Source organism: Zootermopsis nevadensis, unplaced genomic scaffold (genome assembly GCF_977971745.1).
Source record: "Zootermopsis nevadensis isolate Lab colony 2312 unplaced genomic scaffold, Znev_1.0 Znev_ptg000013l, whole genome shotgun sequence".
Classification (NCBI taxonomy): domain Eukaryota; kingdom Metazoa; phylum Arthropoda; class Insecta; order Blattodea; family Termopsidae; genus Zootermopsis; species Zootermopsis nevadensis.
The window spans coordinates 6,993,918-7,017,333 of NW_028259145.1; the positions used below are offsets into that span (position 1 = coordinate 6,993,918).

Genomic DNA, 23,416 nt, shown 5'->3' on the forward strand with positions numbered 1-23,416 from the left:
AGTTCTAAGCTTTGTAATGATTTACTAACCTCAGGTATGAGCTGAAGAATGGGATGCATCACTTCAAGCGAAACTCTGACGATGATGTGAAAAGTGAAGTCCCACACACACACACTTCATGGATCCAATTACTGAACCTCTTACAGTTTTAAAATGTCTGCCATCTTTGCTCAAAGTGTTTTTAAGTACTAAATAGTTTATGGCATTCAGAGGAATTTATACTGATATAAGCTCACCTTTCCCTTTCCATGGCGGGGGGTGGCGTAGGCGTCCTCGACAGAGGAAAACTCGCAACTTCCCGGCTCACTGACAGGGATCGGATTGACCCAAATGTCTGGTCGGGAGACAGGTTAGCCACAGCAGATGGCACCATGCCACTGCTGATAAGAGAAACAAAGAGATGTCATGGAATGTTCAGCACAGTATACAAGAAATTTGAAATATTCATGATTCCAGCTGTGCCAAGTACTGATGTCTATTGCAGAGCATTGGTGTTATGATAGAAAAAAGTTAGTCAAAGCAGGACTTATGGGAAGGTGGGGGTTCAGGAATCCACTATCAGTTATCAAAGTCTTACAATTATAAGCCTTATCATTTAGCAAGGCAAGAAATATTTTCCATGCTTCTTACCTGATGGATCCTGATGTAACAAGAAATGGCAGGGGTGTGGGGCATGGTGAAGCCGGGGCACTGCTCACAGAACTCCTAGTGCTGGACACAGTGCTGTGGGGGCACTGTGGTGGGCCTCCAAATGTGCCAGGTTTTACGTTAGTCCCCTGACTCCAGCAGAGTGTCCATTGGGACACAGGTTTCCCTTTCATGCCTGCAAAGCAAAATTGAGGCTGCATCTGCATGGTAAAAATGACCTAATAAGATGCACTTGCACTTTCTCCATCCAACACTTGAGTCAAAATTTTCTTACTGGCAGCCAAATGCTTGCAATACACTCTCACAATTTAATACATTTCTGGAATAAATCTGTTAACACACTATGGCGAAAATGAGTTACATTTGTCCTCACTGTAAATTACACAAGGTATAAGGCATAAGGTTTGCTCTAGCTGTGAGTGAAGAAGATCTATAAATGAAATCAACCCATTTGCCTTCTCCCATTGCTTTCACCAGAGCTCAGAAACATTGTCGAAGTTGGTATCGTGTAATGCAAGCGGCCGAGAACAAATTACGAGTAGTATTCATCTACACATCAAGGGTCATTTACGCTGATATTATTATTTTGTAAATTCCTAAAATGTTCGTGTTCTATTTTTACTCAAAATTAATAAATCCCCAACATATCACGAAAGGAGAGTAAGGTGTTTAAACAACTCACAGGTCTAGATATCTTTGGTTATGGCGTATCACGATCGAATCCTAATGTCAACTAACCTAACTTCGATGCCGTTTAAGACAAGTCTGTGAACACACGTAGAGTTTCATTGCAGCAAGTAAGTACTTGGGTTAGACGCGTTTTAACACGTCTCACTGTAGTAACTCAAAATGAAAAAAATTTGATACTTCCTACATGTGATTGGAATCCTAGTGCTGACTTCCACACGCACACTACGGAAGTTTTATTTCTTTTCTAGCTACGTCGCGGCTGCAAACGTGTTTCATTGTACGCATCTGCCGCTCTGAAGCGGGTACCTGAGGAAAATATTTCGCGAACTCACCGAGGGACCTGGACCCCGAGACTGGGCTCAGAGGGTAGAAGTCTCCGTGCAGAGGGCAGTGAAAGCCAACCCTTCGCTCTCGCCTCCTAGCTCGCCTCGTCAGCATGCACAGCATCACCCCTGCAGCGAGCATGATGGCGCCCACGACGATGCAGGCTGGGCCCAGGACGCGCGAGTTGCCTGTGAACGCGATCCGCGCGGCGTAGTGGTCTGGGCCCTCGCCCTGCCCCGGACCGCGGTACGAGGCCGCGGTCAGAACGGCGCCCACCAGGATGAACAAGAAGCCGAACGCCGGAAGAGCCACCTGGCAGTTCGCTGCGACCACCACTCCGGCAACCATGAGGCCGCCTTCGATCTTCTCCACCCTGAGACGAGATATGGGTGCGGGGCACTGCAGTGGGCTGCCCACAACCTCGTCACTGGGCCTGTGAAGGGGCAGATCATCAGAGTCGTTTCCTATGAAAATCTTCCAATAGCTTCGCCACTCCGCCCTCTTGAGTCACGACGCGATTCAACAAAAGCTGAACAGCCGTTTGACACACACTTCAGAAAAAAACAGACCGGAGAAGAAAAATCACGATTCATAAAACTTACCCTCGCGCTAGGCTGCGTCCACTGTGGCCCAGGGACGAAACAGAAGAACGGTAACTACACACATTAGCTTCGGCCAATGTATCTCTCGCAAAAGTAATTGTAAAGATTACTGGGGCCACTTTTCTCGCGTGACTCGGTGAAACCACGAAAGTACAAACGAGGGCACAGAGCACACTTGAAGAACCCGTAGAACTAAATTCCAAGTTTATTTGATTTCGAAATCATTAATTATTTTCAAAAAATTTAATAAAAATCCCATGCTGTGAAAACTGGGTAAGCCACTGTCAGCGTACGGCTTAACCGGAAACAAGAGTCGAGAGAACTGCGGCTATCTGACGCCATCTGCAAATCCAGAATACCTTCGCATTCTTGAAGCCAGTCAGTCCCTCGAGTCAGTTCTTATGAAATGTGAAATGAGTCGAGGGGGATCTAAGAGAAATTGCATTCACACTTTCGGGCATCATTCCGAAAAATTTCTTCTGAGTTTAGATTGAACCTAGCACTAGTTTCGTGGACTAAATAACCTAGCACCGGGGCTGGATCAGCGTTGCTTTCGTAGTCTTCACGTGATAACTGCTTTTTAGTTCTTTATATTCTCACGCTAAACAAAATAATATTCCAAAATGTCCCTGCTGCAACAACCACCAATTCTGGAAACAAAACAAAATTTTGCATTTGGCTGTGTCTTCTTTTAAACAATACTTAAAATACGTAATATTTTACGCATTGCTGCATCCAGAATTTAAATTATCGATGTATGTGACGTATCGAAAGGAAATTAATTACTGTCGCCGAAATTGTGGTTTCGGAAGTGCATGCACAATGATGATCTCGGCGCCTTGCTGGTGATGCGACTTATTTCAAATGCCTGGCAACGGACCAGAGACCCCACACCGAGCTTCGAGCTGCATTAATTAAGGCTGGTTCACACTCCGGGGATGGACGAGTCAGGTCTCGATCAGGTCTCGGACGGGACACGGGACCGATGCGGTACGTCCCACGACGACACTTCGAGAGCAAAGTCTTTTATATACAAATCAAGGAAAAGAGAACGAAGAAAAATACGATACGTGGACGCAGAATGAATTCCTATCAAACTACACTGTTTCGAAAACAGCGCAAAGACCCTGCGAAACACAAACATGAGTACTTCGAAGTTCGAACACATTTCTACCGCGAGTATAACTACAAAAGAACGTTTACGACTGCGTCTAATGTTCCGACATTTGTTATTTAAAATAATTTAATCGTCTTTAGTTTGTAAAGCCCGAGGAGCTTTACTGGAGGACGATTGTTTTCTTGGAGGTCGGGAAGAGGGCAGACGCCGAACGTTCTGAATTGACGTCACTGGTTAAGCTTCCAGGTTCATTCTGGAACTCAGTGGGGACGCCATTAAGTGATCTTAAAATCTGACGAACACAAATTAAACAATTAGAAAGGACATGCGATATTCACATTTTCATGCTTTAGTTGGTTCCAAATTCTTGTCCACTCTTCGTAGTTCCCTTTGCGTTCTGAAAGCCCGTACAAAGGACAGTGTTACACTTCGATTCTGATTAACTTTTTTTTAACACTTCTTCCGTCTGTTCGAGGCATGACGCAACTGCAGGCTCATAAAACAGCATCATCTTCAGCTTCCGTCCAGTTCAGTGACTGCAATGGACGCGTATAGTAAGTCGGTTCTACCGGAAAGAAAAGCGATAATGACGTCTTCGCTTATTCCAACACGGCCAGGTACTTAGAAGACAGTGCACGAAAACCATTTCCTGAAACAAATAAATCACTTCCCCTGAATCGTAGTTGGGGACGAGACTTCGCCACTTCGAACTTACGCGCCCGAATCCTGCTTTTCAGCTTGACGGTGACTGCGTGCCGCCGACGGCAAGAACAACTTGCGACAAGGTATTCGGCATCCTAAGCCAAAGACTCAGATAAAATCAGAGAACACTAAGGCAAGCCCCGAAAATGCAGAAAGAGTCGTCCTGGCGCCTTGCGTTCTGCGCGGTTTTCTTTTTTACGATATAATTCAAAACCAGATGAAGGTGAAATGCACAATTTTGGTGGGAACGCGTGCGAAGATGCACGAACAGCAAAGATACTTAAGTAAAAGATTTCATTTCTATGGAAGTATCGGTTCCATGACAGTGCGAAACCATTAACGAGGCTTATCTCAATAAACAACAACTAATACGTAAAAGTGGCCACCATCTTTGTTACGACCCGCACAAAGAACATAGTTAATGATTTATATGCGTTTGTCTTTTTAACTTAATATGTTCCTTCGCTGAATTTCAACAAATTTAAAAGGCAGAAAACGAACCGGGCATTCATTGCCTGCTTCATTTGTCTCCTCGCCGACCTGCCATCTGTCCCTTCCTCAAGGCGTCGCCGCAAAACCTGTTACTACAATCAAATAGTTCGACGTTGGCACCGACTAAGACAGTCAATAAATCAACCAACCGACTCCTCGTCGTCCATACCACACAATCGGAGGTACTTTGCGTCAGTCATCACGTCGAGATGTTAATCGGTTTCCGCTCCTCCGATGTGACTTCGGCTGTCATCGGAAGTGACGACAGCAGCTGAGAGGCTGGCACAGAAGTCGCCTCTTTGGGTGACCCGAGGTGTCTAATCCCGTACGCAATCGAGATCCGACCTCCGAGTGCGAACGCTTCTTGTCCATCCAACGAGATCGCTATTGAGAGGACGGCTCTACGTTTGGTCTTAAATGACTTGACCGATCATGCCCTCCCGTCCCTCAATGCCAACCAGCCTTTACTGAGGAGACTTCAGAGCCGCTCCAGAGAATAGAAGTGACGCGGTGTTAAGTCAGCTTAATACAACAACGTTCCTTAAGTCTATGATCTACCCCTAGCACGTGAAATCTGAAATCACAGTTGATGCAGTGTCTTGAAATAAGTAACGATTTATATAAAACTAATATTACGAACATACGAAACTAAAAGTTCTGTTTCGGTGTGAAACATGGCCTCGCATTTTAAGAGAAGAACGTACAATGACGGTGCTTGAGAACAATTGGGGGGGGGGGTGACAGGAGGCTGCAGAAAAGTGCTTCATAACAGGTAACTCACGGCAATAAAATGGAGGACGAGCTCGGCGGAACATGCAGCACGAACGCGTGGAAGGCGAGAAAGACACACAGCGCCAGCTTTCAGCAGGAATGACTGAGGGCAAGGGCGTAGAGGCAGTCGTGGTGCGACGTCATTAAAACGGACCACGGGGGCAGAAATGCACGGCGAGTGTCAGTCAGTGAGGTTCGTAAGGTTCAAGACTGGCTCCACTGCATGCAGTCTCGTGATGAGATGACAGCAAAGTGCCAAGGACCAACCAAGTGTCAGCACGTCAAAAACGCCTACGTCACCATCAAAGTCCTTTCGTTGCTTTGAGACGAAATCGGTCGCCTTCGGTGCAGCGAAAAGGAAATGACCGTCGACTCATGAAGCAGGCAAAACTTAAGACACCAACGCCTCAAAATCACAGAGGCTGACATATTTATCGAATTTTCCACAGACAGGACTGAAACAGAAGAGCAACGTCTGCAGGTCGCGTGTTGCGCCTTGTGTTTATGCCGTTCTCTAAACTGTGTCGCACGAAATGCTGCCTAACAGTTAGGTGCATGCAAGTTTCATGACTACGTTCAAGTGGGTGACGTCACAGTAAATCGATGCGTTGCTGTCAACATCAATGAGAAGCGGAAGCGTCATCCTCATGCCTTCTGAGACGATATAAATTTTACTTACTTACAGTTTGTTCAACGACGCTTTTTCAGTAACTCAGACAAGACACCGTCCGACGATACAGACGAGCGTGCAGCGAACCCACACGTGGTTCATGAGATTACTGCAACCTCGTCCTTCGACTTCAGCTGCCGGAGTCCAACGTACAACTTCGGCTTTCGGATGTGATCCGCGTCGAATGACGAGAATTACCCAATGTCTCGGCAAACTCTACACTTGCCATCTTAAGGTTCATTACGTAGTGCGACCAACCAAATGACAAAAGGGCGGAGTCCTGATCTAGCGCGATTATCGTTAGACGAAACGTAAGCACGACTGGAAATGGCGAATAAAGTAAAGTTTGTCCCACTATACGCCATGTAGGCGCTTGGGGTGAGAGGAGGTATAGCTCCTCCCTTCCTTGACCTCGGCACTAGATGGGGGTGAGTGGGAAATGGCGAATGGTGCCCCATAAACTATAATGTGGGACATACTTACCCTTAACGGGACTGTCTGTCGTCTTCGCTGAAGAGGGTCTTCGTGTGTTCAGACTAGGGGCTGCTGCAACCGGTGGCAGGATAATTCAATCAAACAATTTTACCCCTTACGGAAAGAAATGTCGCGAGTTGCCTGACTCCTAGGAGAAACGCGACAGACAGATGTTGAAGGGCCCGTAAGGCTGGAGCGTCGAGAACATTTAATAATTTCCAAAAATGGCGGAATAGATTTTCAGAACACATTCCGTTTTCGTAAGCAAAGCGTGACCCGCAGCCATTTGATGCGTGTGCATTCTTCTTCGTGTCCTCACGACCTGAGAAGGCTATACTCCAATGGAGTACACATAATTTCAACTGCGCCCGCCAAACGTGGCGATCGAATGGTTAGCACTCCTGCTTCGAATTCGGGAGGATCGGCGTTCAAATCTCGGCCCAGAGATCGTCTATCTTGACTGTCATTCTTTTCTTCAGTCTCTCCACACAAACCTTGAATTAGACCACCACTTCCTTTCACATCCTTTCCGATTACTTATTCACTGTCATCCTCACATTCGACGCTGTATAGGCTGATCTACTAGTAAGAGAACGTCGTTAAATAAACTAAATAAATAAATTCAAGTTCGCCCTCCTCTATTTTACGTATCTCGGCGTTCACGTTAGTTCAGTGCAGATTCAAACGTAGTACAGCAAAGCTTGTCGTCGTGCACTGAGTTACAAGTTACTTCCCACGCATTATTTTGTTAAATATAAAATTTATCCAAAAAGTTTCGAGCGGGCGTTGTACATCTTCAGGACGTGCCGTTCTGCCAACTGACCGACGCCTCCAGACTGGATTCAACCGGTCTCCGTCGATCGCCGTGAAGTAAACACGTTATTTGCCACCTGATACAAAACCTGCGTCATGCAGCATTCGAAGGCCTTCAATGAATGTCGTAAGTGTAATTCACGTGTCACGAAACAGGGCTCGCTGTTTGTGATTTAAATTATCGACGCGGACATGTCGCAACACAAAATACGAACGATACGCGGGCATTAAGACTGCCAAGGTCACGTGGCATGAGTCCTGGGTTGTAGCGCCATTTAGACTCGCAGACATTTACCAACATTTCATAAGTGTTTGCTGCCTGCATCATCAGGGCTCGAACCCATGTACTGATGGGTCGTGAATCCTGCTAACCACTAATGCACACCATGCTGAATGGTGTGTACTGGATTTATTTTATTTATTTAGTGTTCTGTCTGACGACAGGTCCATATGAACAGGATCCTTCCATCCTTTTCTCGGACTGGGACCTGTTCATATACGTTCTTGGCAGATGATCCAGAAGTGGTTTGCCATTGCCTTCTTCTGTGTGTGAATGGAGTAATTGTTGGGATGCCACGGAGAAACCGGGGAAGCCCCCGGAGGAAAACTCCGTGTTGCCTAGACCACGGCCTTGCCCAACACAAGTTATAAATTCGGGCACCGCCGGGAATCGAACCCGAGACCCCAGGATTAAAGGCCAGCGTTCTAACCGCTAGACCACCGTGGATACGAAAAGAAAATCATCAGGGCGATGACGACCTCTGAAACGTCGATGAACTTCTACCTCCTACCACGTAACTCTGATAAAATAATCAACCGCAGAACGGATTCCTCCAGAACGTGAAACCTCTGCAGGCCTATATAGTTAAAAGACAGAGCACTGTAATTACTTAATTTACGTGCGTACGGGCGTGAAACGAGGTCTCTTATATTGATACCAAGAGTAAGAAAAGTATTTGGATACATAAAACAGGCGACGTTACAGGCGACTGAAGAAGGCGCAATTAGGAGCTTCGTTGTTTCTGCGTCTTACGAACAATGACGGATGGACTGACAGGACAAGACACAGAGCAGAACGTGAAGTGCGCACTAAAACCGACAGTGCGGAGAAAATCACAAATTCGAAAACCGAGGCGCAGAATTTTGAAGAAATGGGGTCTAACTGTGTGAACTGCATTCAACTGGCTCACCACAGACACCAGAGGCGGGGTGCTGTGTGTGTGTGAACTCGGCCAACGACCCTTGAGCTCCGTACAAGATTGCAAGCTACGTTATCGTTTTATTTCTTTTTATCTAGTTAAAATGTAATTTAATTGGTAGGTTTAGGCCTTCGAACCGCGGTCTTTCACTAATTACAAAGGCCTAAGATTGACAGACGCCATCTTCTTGTTATATAACGACTGACTTTCGTCACGGATGTGCTTGTTACAGCCGTTGCCATGGTAACGCTGTTAAGGGGAATGTCGATATCACGGTTTGCAACACTGGCCATTACGAAAACTTTATCGCCTTGTGCTGAAGTGAGACGGGAAAGGTAAGGTGCATGGCGAGTAGGTAAGTTTATGACAGGGAGCCATCATTACTCGTTTCAGCGTTATATCCCTCGAAAGACTTGAGAAAATCACGAAAATATCAGGAAGGTAGGAGCCGGCGTTCGAGATACAGTGAGGATATTTTCTGCGCCTCGGAACCTTAAAACGATAGAAGAATGGCGACAAGACCAAGGCTGCCTGTTTCGGCGAGGATGTGGAAGCAACAAAGAAAAATGCCTGGTGGAATCCTCTTACCAGGTAACAGCTTGAACGGACATGTGAAGGCCTTCCTCCACGACAAAAATCACGTTAGTGTCAGTGTTAGTACATGCCCAATCACAGTTTATATCACGCATTCCACTATTTCTATCTGTGCCCTTCGTAAGCAGAAATCGTCCACCTATCAAACTCAGACTCCGCCCTTAGTTACCCCCCCCCCCCCCCCCCCCAGCGGCACTGACCATTGTCGTCTGTATTTACTTCACGTCGCTACAAGTCAGTACAAGGAACGTGCCCTGACATCTGCTACTTTGAAGCCGTCTGCTAACGGCGTTCCACCGAAACAAATGACAAGCTACTAAGCAAACATCGCAAAAGGAAGTTTCCGGAGGCCGCATGGAAAGAAACAGCAAACTAGCATCAGCCGTAAAGGATATTTTTATTTGAGGTTGATCGGGAGGAACATTTTGTAACATCTGACTGCAGCGTGGCGTTTGAGCGGTGGCGACATTCTCCCTGCCCAAATCGGACGTGCGCTTTAAGAAGTTTCGCTGCTTATTGACGAATGGCGCCTCTCAAACTGTCGGCACGCGTTGTGATTGAACGAACATTCGAAGTGAGAAAGCTTACGGACAAAGCTCTAATGTGTGTCCTGTAGTCGGAGCGATTGTGTGCGTTCTCCTGACGTTACTCGCTTCTGGGCAGAAGGAAAACGAACACATTCATCCACAAAGTACTGCAGCGGGGAGGTAATGTTTAGAGCAGGGGTGGCCAACCCAAATGATCTTTCGGGCCACTTTGGAAATGCATCATAACTCCGCGGGCCACATATAAAATTATATATCCCCATATTAGATTTAGATACACTATAGACTTTTTTTGGAGTGAAAAATTGAAACAAAATGAGTTATTATTATTGTGTTTACTATTATTCTTACATGTAAACATAGATAATATAATAATAATGATACTAAGCGTACATGCCAAGGAAAAATATTTGAAATCTCGAATTCTGTCACGCAGTTTTAAGATAATTTCATTTGAAATGTCATTAATTCGACGACACACTGTTTGCCGAGATAGGCTGTTGAAGTACAGGCATATTAAAATAATTATCCTGCAGTCACAGCACACAAAACGAAACCAAAAAGCAAATTTTCACTTGAAACTGAGAGTCTGCTCTGCTCTGCTATAAACAATCAACTGTGCGTATCTAGGTATGGTCACTGAGGGCACTTAAGAGTGAAACATAGAACCTGTTATATTAGATGTTCCAAGATGCACGCGCATCATGAGTTCGCAGAATATAGTTTAATTATTCTGCGAACTCATAACTGTAAACTCATGAATAAAACAGGCAATATCTGTCATATATTCGCAAGAATATTATTTTAAAATCAAAGTTAATTTTTTCTCATAATTTCGACAGATAATTTTTGAATATATGGATGCACAAATAATGTATTTTTTAATACATTGGTTTTCACTACTTTGGCCATTATAAAATAAATATATTCGGTAAAAGTGTGATGAATCTCGGGGGCCGGAAAAATGTTCAAGGCGAGCCACATGCGGCCCGCGGGCCGCGGGTTGGTCACCCCTGGTTTAGAGCATCGACAGCTTAACCCCTACTTACCCACCCCACCCCTCTCGTCACCTTGCCCCTCACTTGTAACGGATGTCGAGAGCACAGATTCGCCCCATCAACAACAACAAGGAAGATCCCGCCAGGCAACTGCTGCTGTTCAAAGGGTACTCACATTTTTGCAGAGTGCGGTGCTCCTGGGTGCCTCGCCTCGTCATCCGCAGTCCTCCACCAGCTCGTGTGAACGTCCACTCGCGGATGTTCTTGAGGGCAGTAATTCCATCGAAGGTCCACCAAATGCACAGAACGGGTTTGTTCTTGTCAGTCACAGAGATTTCTGAACCGCAATAAGACAACGTTCTGGACACACTTTACTCCGCCTCGTGTGTGCAGACAAACTCCACTGAGCATTTGCGTTAAATAAACGAGTTCATGTCAACTGCACTTTCGTTACACCAGTGCCACTTGCCTCGCACGTGTCATCGGACGATCAGTGCCCAGAGGAAAGCCAAATGAGGACGTCTTCGACGCATGAAGCGTGTCTCAGAGCCACTGGTCTCTAGAAAGAACAGCCAATGACTAGAATGCCTCGTGTACAGACCGTTCTAGAAACACAGACGTGGGAGGTACGGGAAAAGACCGCGAAGCCACGGCACGTACAGAGAGCCCAGTCCCTCCTTGTCAGTGTATCAAAATGCCACCGACTGCGTCCAAAATTAAAAGGGGAAAATGTTTTCAGTTGGACTATACATGCTCAGACAGACGCTTTGTAGTGTTGCACCCCCTCTCCCGCCCTTTCCATCTTCCCTTCCCCTCCTGCTGTGAAGGTGAGTTTACATATTTCGTTGCCTTGGCAACAGGCTGTGGTACTCTGCCAGCAGAAGACCACAACCGAAACAAGTACTGTCTGTCTGAGCGGAGAACTGACTCGATTCTGAATCCGTGACGTCATCCTCAATACTGTCCTAAAAACATCGCCCCTTACTAAAAATGTCCCCACTGTTGGAGCAATCTGCATATTTGATACTATGGGTGTGTTACCGGTGACTCAACTAACTTATTAAGTTCTATAACCTATGAAATACTGAAAACACAGGAATGACATGAAATACTAGAAAGCTACAAAAGTAATGCAGAAATTGAATAAAAGTGCCAAATACCCACAAAGTATATACGAAATGTTATTTGTAAGTTACAAACATGGTAAATATTGTGTCTGATAAACTTAACACTGGCAGTAGGTAACAAGTTCTTAACTCGATACATCCAAGAGGCAAATTATGAACCTCCCCATGCCGTGTAATGCAAACAGCGAAACTAGTAGATGCTATTAAGAAGAACTGTGCTATTATACCGAATTAATCAGCCATGTGTCTGACTTGACAACTGGGGCTAGATTATCGGAAAGGTCGGTGCGAACGTTTGGCTCAAAATTGTATTAAGCGCAGAACGGCTTCTGGTGGATCGGTGTCGCCACTTTCGACAAAGATAAAGACGGGGCAAGAGTGAAGCTGCGACTTGGTTGGGTCTACTCCTGTGTCATGATTAAAGCGTCGATATTGACCTTGTTTCTTGTACAATGATGAGGTATCATCCTCCGGGTAAAACGACCCAACCCCGCGGGAACACCACAGATGCGGAACGGGACGATGAAAGTGGCGAAGAACAGGCACGTATGGGTGAGCAGCTCGCGGGCGCCGTCGACAGACAGACGGATACGAGGTAAAGGCGGGCAACATCGGATACACTACCCGTCTGTTGCACTGGACCTTCTCACAAAACGAACACATGACGGCCAGACGTTACTGCTCTATTCATCGCTCAATGGAGACGAACATACATTTCAGAAATTTGCCGCTTTTCATCACAATTAACTCGGAATTTGCCGTTAACTCAGGAAGTGTTGGGATTTACACTTCTTTGTGTAGTTGAAACGGCGTTGTTAAATAGCTAAATACTTAGTCATAAGAAGTCAGTATCAAGAACCGGGGGGGGGGGGGGCATAACTGACACATTTCGCAAGCAGCAGAAGCCTAGCAACAAGGCGTAGCTTGAATACGCGGGGTGTGGACTGGTTAATTTCCGATGCTTCAACTGCACAGGTCACAGGCATGAGCGTACTGTCACGAGGGATCCATCTGGAGGGACAGGAAAGACCCGCGGATAGTGAATGCACCGTAGGACGTCTGACGAAAATCACGAAATTACTCTCTATTTCCAGACGCAGTTTGTCCCCCCGAGTACAAGTTACCACTCAGCTAACCTCCTCGCCGCTCTCAAATCGCGTAGCTCCACGACGGAGTCGTTCAACTCCTCCGATGTGGGCGGCGGGACCTGTCCGCCCATATCCGAGGGAAGGCGAGCGAGTCCTTCCCTCGTGGACTATACGTATATACATAGAACCAGGTCCTGGTGGTCCTGGCGCTGCGTCTCTCTCTCACACACAGATCCTCAGCGAAGAAGCAGACCCTCACAAACGAAAGGAACCAGTTCGCCTTAACAAGCAACTTGCATCGCTCACAGTCTGCGCCATACCAGGTGCGCAGTCCGTTATTCTGCTGTTTTGTATGAAAATTTATTTTCTTCACTCCCCCTACTTAATAAGCGTACAATGTTCCATATCTTTCATAAATTAACATCACGTCTGCTTTATATCTTTCTGTTTTTTATTTTGACATTCAATTATAAACTTTCGCTTATAATTTATTTTACGTAATAATTAATTTTGAGAAACGAGACTGTCAATTAATGAACGTTAGCTACCAGCATATGCCTCCAGCAAAGTTATTTATTGTTAAATTTCGATGTAATAAAAGTACAGGCTTTGCAATCCAACCCGGAGCTGAGGATGACTTCACTGGAAGGAGTTTGAGATCGAACTACGTACCTCCGGCCAGAAGATGGCTGTCTCCTGGGTTGTTGCTCCGCGTAGTCTGGTGGAAGTTTACAGAATAATGGATGTAATCTTTTCAAGACACTGTCTATTTTAGGAAAATAACTTCACAATCTGGCATATACAAGATAACTTGATGACGACTAAAGATGTCGCTGTTTACCCAATTTCTAAAACATCTGTACATTTAACAATTGTATAATCGCAAAAGAATTCCGAATTGCACTTTTTACATTGCGGCTTTCTGGGTTGTGTGACACCTTGTACTCTTATGTAGATGGGCACATACCCTGAAGAAATTTTAATTATTAATCGTGAATAGGAAACGAGATCCAATGCCCGGTAGGGATTAAACATTGCAACTTCGGCCTTTTTACATTATTTTACACGTATCGTATTAAGAAATTTTTATTTTTGTTGTATTCATAGAGCAGCCATGTTTTGTTTTCGCCGGACAGCTTTCCTCTGTCGGGGCAAATTCCGCATAAGAGGACAGACGCATTACCGCTGTGGTAACCCCTCCAGTTTAATTGTAAATCATAAACTCTTTTACGAGGGGGTGGGGGCGGGAGGTGCACTGGCAGCCGCCTTCCACTGACCATGACGTATTGCACATGCCCCTTGTGTGCCGTGAATAACCGAACGATGCAAATAAATTAACCTAAAAAGGCATTCCAGTTAAGATGAAATCGAGTAAGGGGAAGGGCGGTTACAGCTTCCTAACCTTGTCCCTCATCCGACGTTATTTTATAGGTTCTTGTTTCTTTTTAAGAGTGAAATAGCATTTACATTATTCCTTGCTCCGATAACGAGTTGGAGCGTCATGTTGCTTAGTTTTGAATTCAACTGTTTATTACTGGTGTGCTGTATGAACAGCCAGATGGTCGATTACAGGCATCAACGCATCACAAGAACAGTGTTAAAAGCTACTTGCAGACCTTGCATAAATTCCTTCTGTACATACGACTTGGGGTGTGAGTGCATATTTATGGCGACCAACGCGGAGTCGAGCCAGTTCACGAACTACCCATGAGAAAAGCATTCCTTCGTCGGATGTGCGACTCGCTGCGGCAATTTCCGTCAAGTCACAGCTATCAAGACTTTGTTTGTTCGTGAATGGTGAGAACAAACGTCTGCATATTTACATTGTATGGGAGGAAGTCAGCATTTCAGTAACAGAGAACGTATCAGGATGATAGAGGCAAATGTTTACAGGACGGACAGTAACATTTTACTGCGTGTTTCAAAAGGAATGGGGGAAAAAAGGAAAATTTTGTTTCACCTCAACTGGTGTAAGCTATAATAGTCCAGGCAGGCACATTTTACTGCTCGGAACCGTAAATATGTTGGACTATCATTTTCGAAAAACTAGAGCATTACGCGAGCAAAACATCACGAATACGGAGGGCGGATGGATTCCAAGTGGCCGCTATCCGAGAGGGATTTTCGCCAAAATTCCATACGCACTTCTTGTTCCTCACTTCCGAGCTACATACCAAGTCCATTTTAAATTTAATTGTCCTTATAATAATACTGGTGCCGTGCATAAATCAGAAAATTTATCTTTCAGTTATAGCCTAAATATCCAACTTCCTTCATCCTTCACAGGCCGACATTTTTTCTAGAATGCTTTGTTTACTGTTATTTTAACTTATGCAGGGGGGGGGGGGGGTAAGACCCAGAGAAAAATGCCGCCCTCTACAAATTTAAAACTAAATTCACAAGAAATGAAGCCAGGTCCCTTTCATTTCTTTTAACAGCAGAGAAGACGGACACAAGATTCATCTAGAGCAGCTCATCGAATGGCTGCAGTCGACAAACACTGCGCTTTATTATTGCATTCGTTTCCAGGCCGAGGGGTTGAGGTCGTCACGGAATGACCAGCCGTTTTACACTGTATCAATTACTAGCGTCTTCATAACATAATTAGTAACAGATTCGACAAAAGTTACGAAAGAAGTACGGACTGCATACTGGGCTAGCGTGAGCGGGGAGCGCAAATTAAATGGCTACCCTGCACACATACACGCCCCCACCCCCCCAATAGCACAGTGAAGTTGGTCGATGAAAATTAAATCGCATTTCGATTCGATCAATAGCATTGCAGGGACTATTAAAACAATCACTGAGCCGTCAAATAAAACTTCCATATCCACTAGCAGCAGCACTACCACACATCACTGTTACAACCTCAACCTCATCCACTGGGCTCTATTTTTATCTGAGGCAGACTTGTTAAAACAGAGCATCCTATGAAACACAAACACATCAACTAGCACTCTGTGACAGGTAATTTAACTCAAGATGTTGATTTGTCACCTTCAAATCTCGCTTCCTTCGTTACATTGTTGATGCAGATATTCTTCTCCTGTCTGGACAAAGTGCACGCCCGATTCTTTCTGTGGCCAGTCGGAGAGAGACACGATGACTAGAATAGGGGTTAGTTTGGCGTCATACGGAGGAAATAAGGAGAGAATTCTGAACCACAAGTCGATTGAGCCCGGCGGCCTACTCCTCCGTTACTCTCACCAACAGAGTACTTCGACCTGAACTGGTCTCAGCTGTGGCACGCTGCTTCCTTCCCAAGCAAAATGGCAGGATATGACGTCACAGACGTCGCGCGGCGATACCCCTCGACCGCTGCTATGTACAATCGATACTTAAACGTGCCCAGAGCCGAAAAACAGCAACACAAATTCGTGGACCATCCAACAAAGAGCGACGGTTTCAATTTGTGTAGATGTTTCCTGTTGTCCCTAGGAATGCGATTTATAAACAATCGACATTAACCTTCACAGAATTTAAGAGGAAATTACTTTCTGGGAATGTTTCCTGGCACGCAATCTAGAAATAAAGTTTAAATATACAAAACCATAATTTTACGGGTTTTGTATGCGTGTGAAACTTGATCTGTCATTTATTTATAGTTTATATAACGACGCTTTTTCATGACATAGTGCTTGGACACTGTCCATCGTCCTTGTTTTAATTAAAACGACGTTTCGAACACCGGAATATGTGTCCGCCATGGAGTAACACTCACCGTGTTGGGCCCAAACGAGATCTGGACAACAGCAGTAGTTACATCAGGGCATTAAAACTAAGCAAGACGATCGACAGTAGACCTGGAGTGTGACGCACATAGAAGCCATAATGTAGCTACAAGTAGGTCACACTCACAAGGGACCGCGAGTCAGAGATGGAGCAGTCGATATAACTCACGGCCGGTCTAACCACAATGGAAACTAGGCGGTCGCCCAGAGCAGCAAAACCCGAATGAATAAAAAAGGACGTGAATAATAATAATAATAATAATAATAATAATAATAATAAGAGAAAATATATAAAAAAAATTGTATTCGCGGTCTTCGCCTTTGTAATATGCCACCAACAATACCCGGCATTGAAACCAAATGGTCCCTGTGTGCAGCAAAGTCAACGATGTGACCTGACAAACACATTGCCTCTTGAAATGTGCCTTTTGTCTTCATCGTGAGATCGCGGTAGACAAAATGAAAAATTTGGGGGTATAAACTTTTGCAAGCTAAAGCAGATCAATACATAGGCCACATTTGTTCCTCAATGTTGCAAGACAAATCTCTCGAAGAATAATACGTCTGTCTGTCGTTCCAAGAGCAAATGAGTGCAAATTCAGTCTCGTAAACAGCGAATACAGTAAAAACGCTGACATCTACTGCAGTCGGCATGCAACTCTGCCACAGACACGCGGTCAATTCAGTAACAAAAATACAACGTAAACATCTCGTTGATGTCGACTGACCGATACTTGAAAAATACAAATCAAACTTCGATACAATTTCAGCTCGTATGTGGCCTGGCGGAACTATCTAGAAAAGTATCAACAGTACGCATTGCAATTCAGTTGGAGAATTTGCAAGCGAATTCGCCCGCCCTAGAGTAGTCGGCAAATTATGAACACTCCTTGAGGAAAGGTCGATTTTGCGACTGAAATAAAGCGCCTGAAAAAGCCGTCGGTCCGGATCCATCCCGATGACAGGCATAAGCAGGCCACGGTGGCGTCCCACCCGTAAGTTCAACGTGCATGTACGTCCACGGAAGCACAAACAAAGGCGGCTCAAGGTCACCGACTGCATCCGCGCTCTGCAGATGTGACGGGGGCCACTGCCTTCTCGCATTTCGCTGCGATCAGTTCTGTGTACTTGCGTCGTACAAGACGTACTCCAGTTTCATCGCAATTGCACGGTCGATTCTGGTTGGAATTTATTTTCTTTAACTCGGGTGCCAAAAGACCGATAAACTTGTTCTCGTTTTCTTTGGTAAATGATTTGACACGAGCCGCTGAAATAGCTAGAGGCTGTACAACGAACAGAACTTCCGAGTGGCGTTCGAGAAAACGTTTGAGCCACTGTTTGCCTGCTGCCTCTTTTTTGGTGGAAGGACTCTTTTCTTCCCAGCATAGTTGAAGGGCAATCTTCTTCAGTGGGTGCTGGTCTTCCTTCTGAGTGGGATAGCTCTCTTCTTCCGAGTGTTCGCGCCGTGTAGTCTAGACTACACGGCACTACACGGCGCTACAACCCAGAAGACAGCCATCCTTTGTTCTTCTTTGCTTTACGTACGTTTCTGACGTCGTGTGAGGAAGACCAAAATGTCTGGAAGCTTTGAAGACCCTCATTTCCTTCGTTATAGGAGCTCCTGCAGCTTGATTAAGTTTATCCTCATTCCAGGTGTTCTGCTTTTTTGGGAAGGCGCCATCTGGTTCAGCGGATAAAAACAAAGTTCGCGTTTAACGGGGGCTTCATATTTTCGTTCTTCAGAGTGTCAGCCTGGCTAATACGGTTAACATTAACGCTCCGCCCCTGGATACATCCAAATACTTGCGTTCTAGGTCTGCATGGGCCGACATTTTGTAATTTCACCCGGCCCGAGGACTATTCGGCCTGGGCACAGCCCAAACCCGAAGTTTATCTTTAAATATATTACCCGCGCCCCACCCAGGCCCGACTACTTTTTATTCCAGCTGGAATTAATCCGGATGTATTTACAGTCCGCCCTTACTATCGTATCATAAATACATTTTACCTTTGACACATAAATGCCAGTAACTCTTAAACTAAATAGACCTCGAACTACAAGTGGGAGGGAGGGAGGAGGAAATGAAGTGGACGGAATTGGATTCCAACGCCTAACTGCGTCGCGAGCACAGGAAGAGCGCGACTACGAATAACATTTTCTTTGCGAAAAGAGAAATGACCCGAAGAAAGCCGAAATACTACGTTCCATTGTTATCACTTGGACCAGGACCGAAGCTGACCTGAAGCCGAACGTACCTTTCGCCAGGGACGGGTCGTGGAGACCCCCGTCGTACGCTTCCGTTTCACCTCAATCCGCTTCGCCAGTTAGTTCACGCCTCAAAACGTTTTTCGTTCCTCTCTCTCTCGCTCTCTCTATGTTTCTGCTTCCTCGGTGTGTAGCTGCTTAACGGGCCCCTTTGACCATCCCCCAGATGACACATGCGTGAATATGGAGTAGCGGCGGAATTATTGATACTGGCAGGGGGAAACAGAAGAAAACCGCGTCCCACCACGTAGAAAACTGTTCAGAATGTCTTCAGTGAAGTGTTGACGCCATTTTCTGTTGGGTTTCCACGTCTGTGCTACGTAGTCGGGACGAGTGTTGATGTCGAAAGGGAGGCAATCGCCATGTAGGCGCTTGGGGGGAGAGTACTTTTGCTCCTACTCATTTCTGACTTCGCCACTAGATGGGGTGAGTGGTCAGCATCACGCCCCGGCCTCGCTTTACCCCTGGGAACGGACCCCCAGTACCTATTGGATAGGACGCGCGGTGGGCCCCAGAACCGGTCTGGGCGCAGAGGCTAGAGGAAAAAATCCAGCCCGAAACGTAGCTCCTCCGTCCATTGCATTTGGCGTCTTCACAAACAGCCGCGGTGTTGTGAGTTCGAGCACTGTTCTTGGGTGCGATGTGAATCTTTTGAAATAGTAATCTGAATAATCTGTGGACTGCTGCTAAGCACAGCGCGTGACTTACCGCGTGCGTCGGCTTCCCCTCTCTGTCTCCTGCTGTTACAGATGCAGCGTCCGCCGTCCACGAAGGAGAGACTGTAGTAACAAAACGCCAATCAGGTTCCTCTGCCGGACTTTGATCGAGTTGAAAACGAAACGAGTTCCATACGCTGCATAGTGACGAATTTTCTGCTGAAAAGATCTCTTATACTCAGCAAAAATCTACGGGCACGCGGTCTGAGCGTAAGGCAGACGTGGAAGCGATGTCGCTCTCTGAATCCCGATGACAAGAGGCAATGTTCCAGAACGCGACATTACGGATACTTCTGTCTGACAAATGGTAGTGCCTTCTCGTTTGACCCCAACGCCAATGACAAGGCGTCTCGGTGCACCGCGCCCATCTGCGGGCCGGCCGGTGAGTGTGACCCAGAAAAAATCCCTCAGATGTATCGTCCCGGCATTTCCACCGCTTCTCCAGGAGATCGCAGGATTGTCGATTGCGCCGGAAGTTTTCGTAACAAAGAGCTGTCTATTTTCATTTGGCAAATGCCAATACATTCATAGCATTATCGTAATATATAAAAAGCGCATTGCATTTTAAGAAAACCGCAAAAGTTTGCAGGGCCTTCGCTGGTAATAACCCAGATCGACTTCCCCGCCTGTTATAAGATCCCACGCACTCACAAAAAGAAATTTTAGCTCGTAAGTTGTTCCTATTAATTTCGAAACTGCACGTGGCGCAATGTTGGTTTCTTTCAAATAACTTGAAGACGCATTTAAATCGTCTTCTTGTTTTCTTCTCCTGCGGTCTCTCCGTCTGTCACTTCGACGCTCTCCTCTGAGCTTTGCGTGTTTTGTACTTCATCCAGCATCTTCTGTATCTCTTCTTCCTCTGTCTTCATTTCTGCATCTCGCTGCTTACTTAAATACCCCGGCAACCAGAAGCAGGCGTTTATCAGCCGCAAGAGAACCCAGGCGAAGAAAGCCAACGCCAGGCACGTGCATGACGTGACCATCATCTGCCACACGTTTACAGAAATTTGTTGGTAACGCATTATTTATAATTTGACGTCGCACGTGGATCTGCAAAGACCACAATTAAAATAATCTCGATTTTCTGAGTCTTCTGACTTGAAAAAATATGTTAAATCCGCCACAATTTAACAATTACAGTCATTTAGATTTTAACCAAGCAAAGCACCGTCTTCTTTAGAAGTAATTTGACATATCTGGGAAAGAAATAACGGTTCCCTACTGGCAGGACGTAAATCAGTTTCAGGAAACTCGAACGTTGAGCGCAGTCGCAGAAAATCAACACGTCGCGTTTCTTCTACTCTTTTTTATCAGAGCCACAAAAGTAAATTCTTCTTCGTGAGAAATACGTTATTATTCCACGAAAACGTTAAGAAGTAATAACTTGTTTCTTCTAGTTATCATATTGTTGCTTGTTAAATATTTTAACTTGTACTGTTGCGTCTCTACTGGCCACGCACATTAATATTTACAGTACGATATTGTGTTCACACCAGAATTACCTGCAAGTAATTAGTTCCACGCTGAACCAAAATTAGCATAAAATTGTCCTTGTAAAAGCGAAACAACAATTGCTTAGATTTGCCTGTCACTTAAACCGAACCAACACGATATATTGTTGAATAATATGGCCATTTATACATTGTTATACACCTGTAAGTACTGTTCTTGTCTCAGAGTTTGAAGTTGCAGAAACGAAACTAACGCACCTTGATCAACGACGTACTTATTGAGTACTATAATGTTGAGGCACAGAAGCAGTTCAACACGAGTCACTTTTGTTCACATATACGAACGAAATATTTTGTTTTGGTAAGTAAATGCACTTCGTCCAAGAATGAGAACATCACCGCCATTTGCGTCGTAGTATTTGAGGAAACTGTACACAACATCAAGTGCCAAACGTAATAATCGATATAATATATAAAGCCTGACTGACATGCAATGTTGACAGCACAGTTGCCCCTGGAAACGGTGCGTTCGCCTGTTTGCAGGCCTCGCAGGCGTTGTTACACGGCGGACTACGTCCACAAAGAGCTCCTGGCCTTCGGAATCCCGACTCGTTTCGTCACGGGCAAAATTTCTGGTTTTATTTTTTCCCGGAATTCAGTTTGCTCTCGTGAATGCAATTTTTATTTCCCAGTGTCGTTCTCGAACATTTTAACTTTGAGCGAGCGTCGTGTTCTCGTGGCGGCGGCACTACGTCCATGGTAACGATGACGTCGCGGCGCGCCATCTTGTCGGAAGAAGACAATCTCTGTCTTCATTTTAGCCGCGATGACGTAGACGGTCCTTTAACTCGTCGGCACACAGCCAAGGCACTGCAGGGCGCAACAACATAATCGATATTCACAAAAGAAGGTACAATTTATTTATCTTGCACTTTTTAGACGTAGGGAAAATTGCTGTGATGAAGATTTTAAGTTCCTCCTGTGGCAAAACAGTGATGGCTCCGTGAATGGAATTTTATGAAGTGCGAGGTCGCAACCGACTGGAAGAAATTTATGATTAAAACCCCAGCGCGACGTGAATATCTCTATTGAACTAAAAATAAACATTCTATCGTACTCCTGGCATAGAATTATAGCAACCGTCAGCAAATTGCATGCCTCAAGGCCATGCGGCTCCAAGTCAACAGTACGCCATTGCTAGCCTTGTTACGTTTCGAGTACTGAGCGTCTTCACTCGCCTGTGCTCCACTGTTTCTGTTACATCCGTGAACGATTTTCCTGTGACTTTGAAGAATGTAATTTGGTGACATACTACGGATGCGAAGGGCACATGAATGAAGCAAGCATCAAGGTTGACTGCTCATACTAGAAGATAAACCAATGCAACAAACTGGCAACCATCGCCTCGTGTTTCTATTGGGCGAGGATGAGGCACGCATGACTGTCGCCTCGCGGCCTGACTGACAGACAAGTGTTTCGGCGTAGCTACTCACACAGAAATTTCGTATAATCTGAAAACCGAAAAAGCAATTTTTGACTTCGTGGGTTGAGCAAAATATTTTAAGAGGTGACTTAATTTCGTCTGGGGACGAAGAAACTTACGTTATGGAAACGTGGCTGGCACCTAATTTCTGATCGGTAAAGATGGAATGAGTGATAATGTTGTTCGTCTGGGTCTAGACTCGTTGGTAGACGACAACGTTTCGGAGAAAGATACTGTCTCCATCTTCAGGGCTGAAGTGGCAATGCTAACCAACCAAAAATGTAACTAACGGCGGAGTGTGCGCGCACGTACCCTGAAAATGGAGACAACATGTCTGTCTGAAATGCTGGCATCGACTTATGCTTCTACACGTTGCCAAAACCCACAGAATCATCCACACTGCCTTCAAAACCCAACACACACTTTTATTTTCTTTCTAATTATGACTACCTGCAACAGATTCTCTGATAAGGAACTTCATTAGTTGAAAGTAAATTGATAACGATATTTGTAAATGTAAATGCCTCTGATTTCATTAAGGTTGACATGAAATTATTACACACGGAATTGCTAGTGACTAGGGGAGCTCGCTGAACACAAGGACATTCTTCTGCCAGGCTGCATACACAGGTATGACAAACATACTGTGACGTGTTGCCGTGAGAGCAGCATAACTATGTCAATAAACAGTTTAGTTGTCTGTTTATTGACATTGTCGCGTCTGGCACTGTTGTCTGTTTATTAACATTATTGGGTTTGGCATTGTTGTATTCTTTTATAGACATTGTTGTATTTGGCATTGTCGTATTCGGCATTGTTGTCTATTTATAGGCATTGTTGATTTTGGAATTGTTGTATTCGTTTATAATTGTTGTGTCTGTTTAATGACATTGTTGTATTCGTTTATAATTGTTG

General features: G+C 45.2%; 1 protein-coding gene across 6 annotated transcripts in view; it reads right to left on the reverse strand.

Annotated features, from left to right (window-relative positions):
• The window catches only part of LOC110838851 (uncharacterized), a 32,903-nt gene extending 12,608 nt beyond the window's left edge, over positions 1 to 20,295 (reverse strand). Inside the window, exons 1-5 of one of the 6 annotated variants that reach the window (XM_087348858.1) lie at positions 19,560 to 20,295; positions 10,815 to 11,198; positions 1,671 to 2,095; positions 631 to 823; positions 237 to 380 (exon numbers count right to left, since the gene is read on the reverse strand). In XM_087348858.1, the coding sequence (XP_087204984.1) occupies positions 237 to 380; positions 631 to 823; positions 1,671 to 2,095; positions 10,815 to 10,816 (764 nt within the window). In that variant the 5' untranslated portion in view covers positions 10,817 to 11,198; positions 19,560 to 20,295. Of the gene's footprint in view, positions 1 to 236; positions 381 to 630; positions 824 to 1,670; positions 2,096 to 6,025; positions 6,137 to 6,499; positions 7,337 to 10,814; positions 11,199 to 13,526; positions 13,546 to 15,851; positions 16,142 to 19,559 lie in introns of those variants that run through there. The other 5 variants (XM_087348857.1, XM_087348859.1, XM_087348860.1 and 2 more) reach the window with 5 other exon arrangements.
• Positions 20,296 to 23,416: the final 3,121 nt, after the last annotated feature.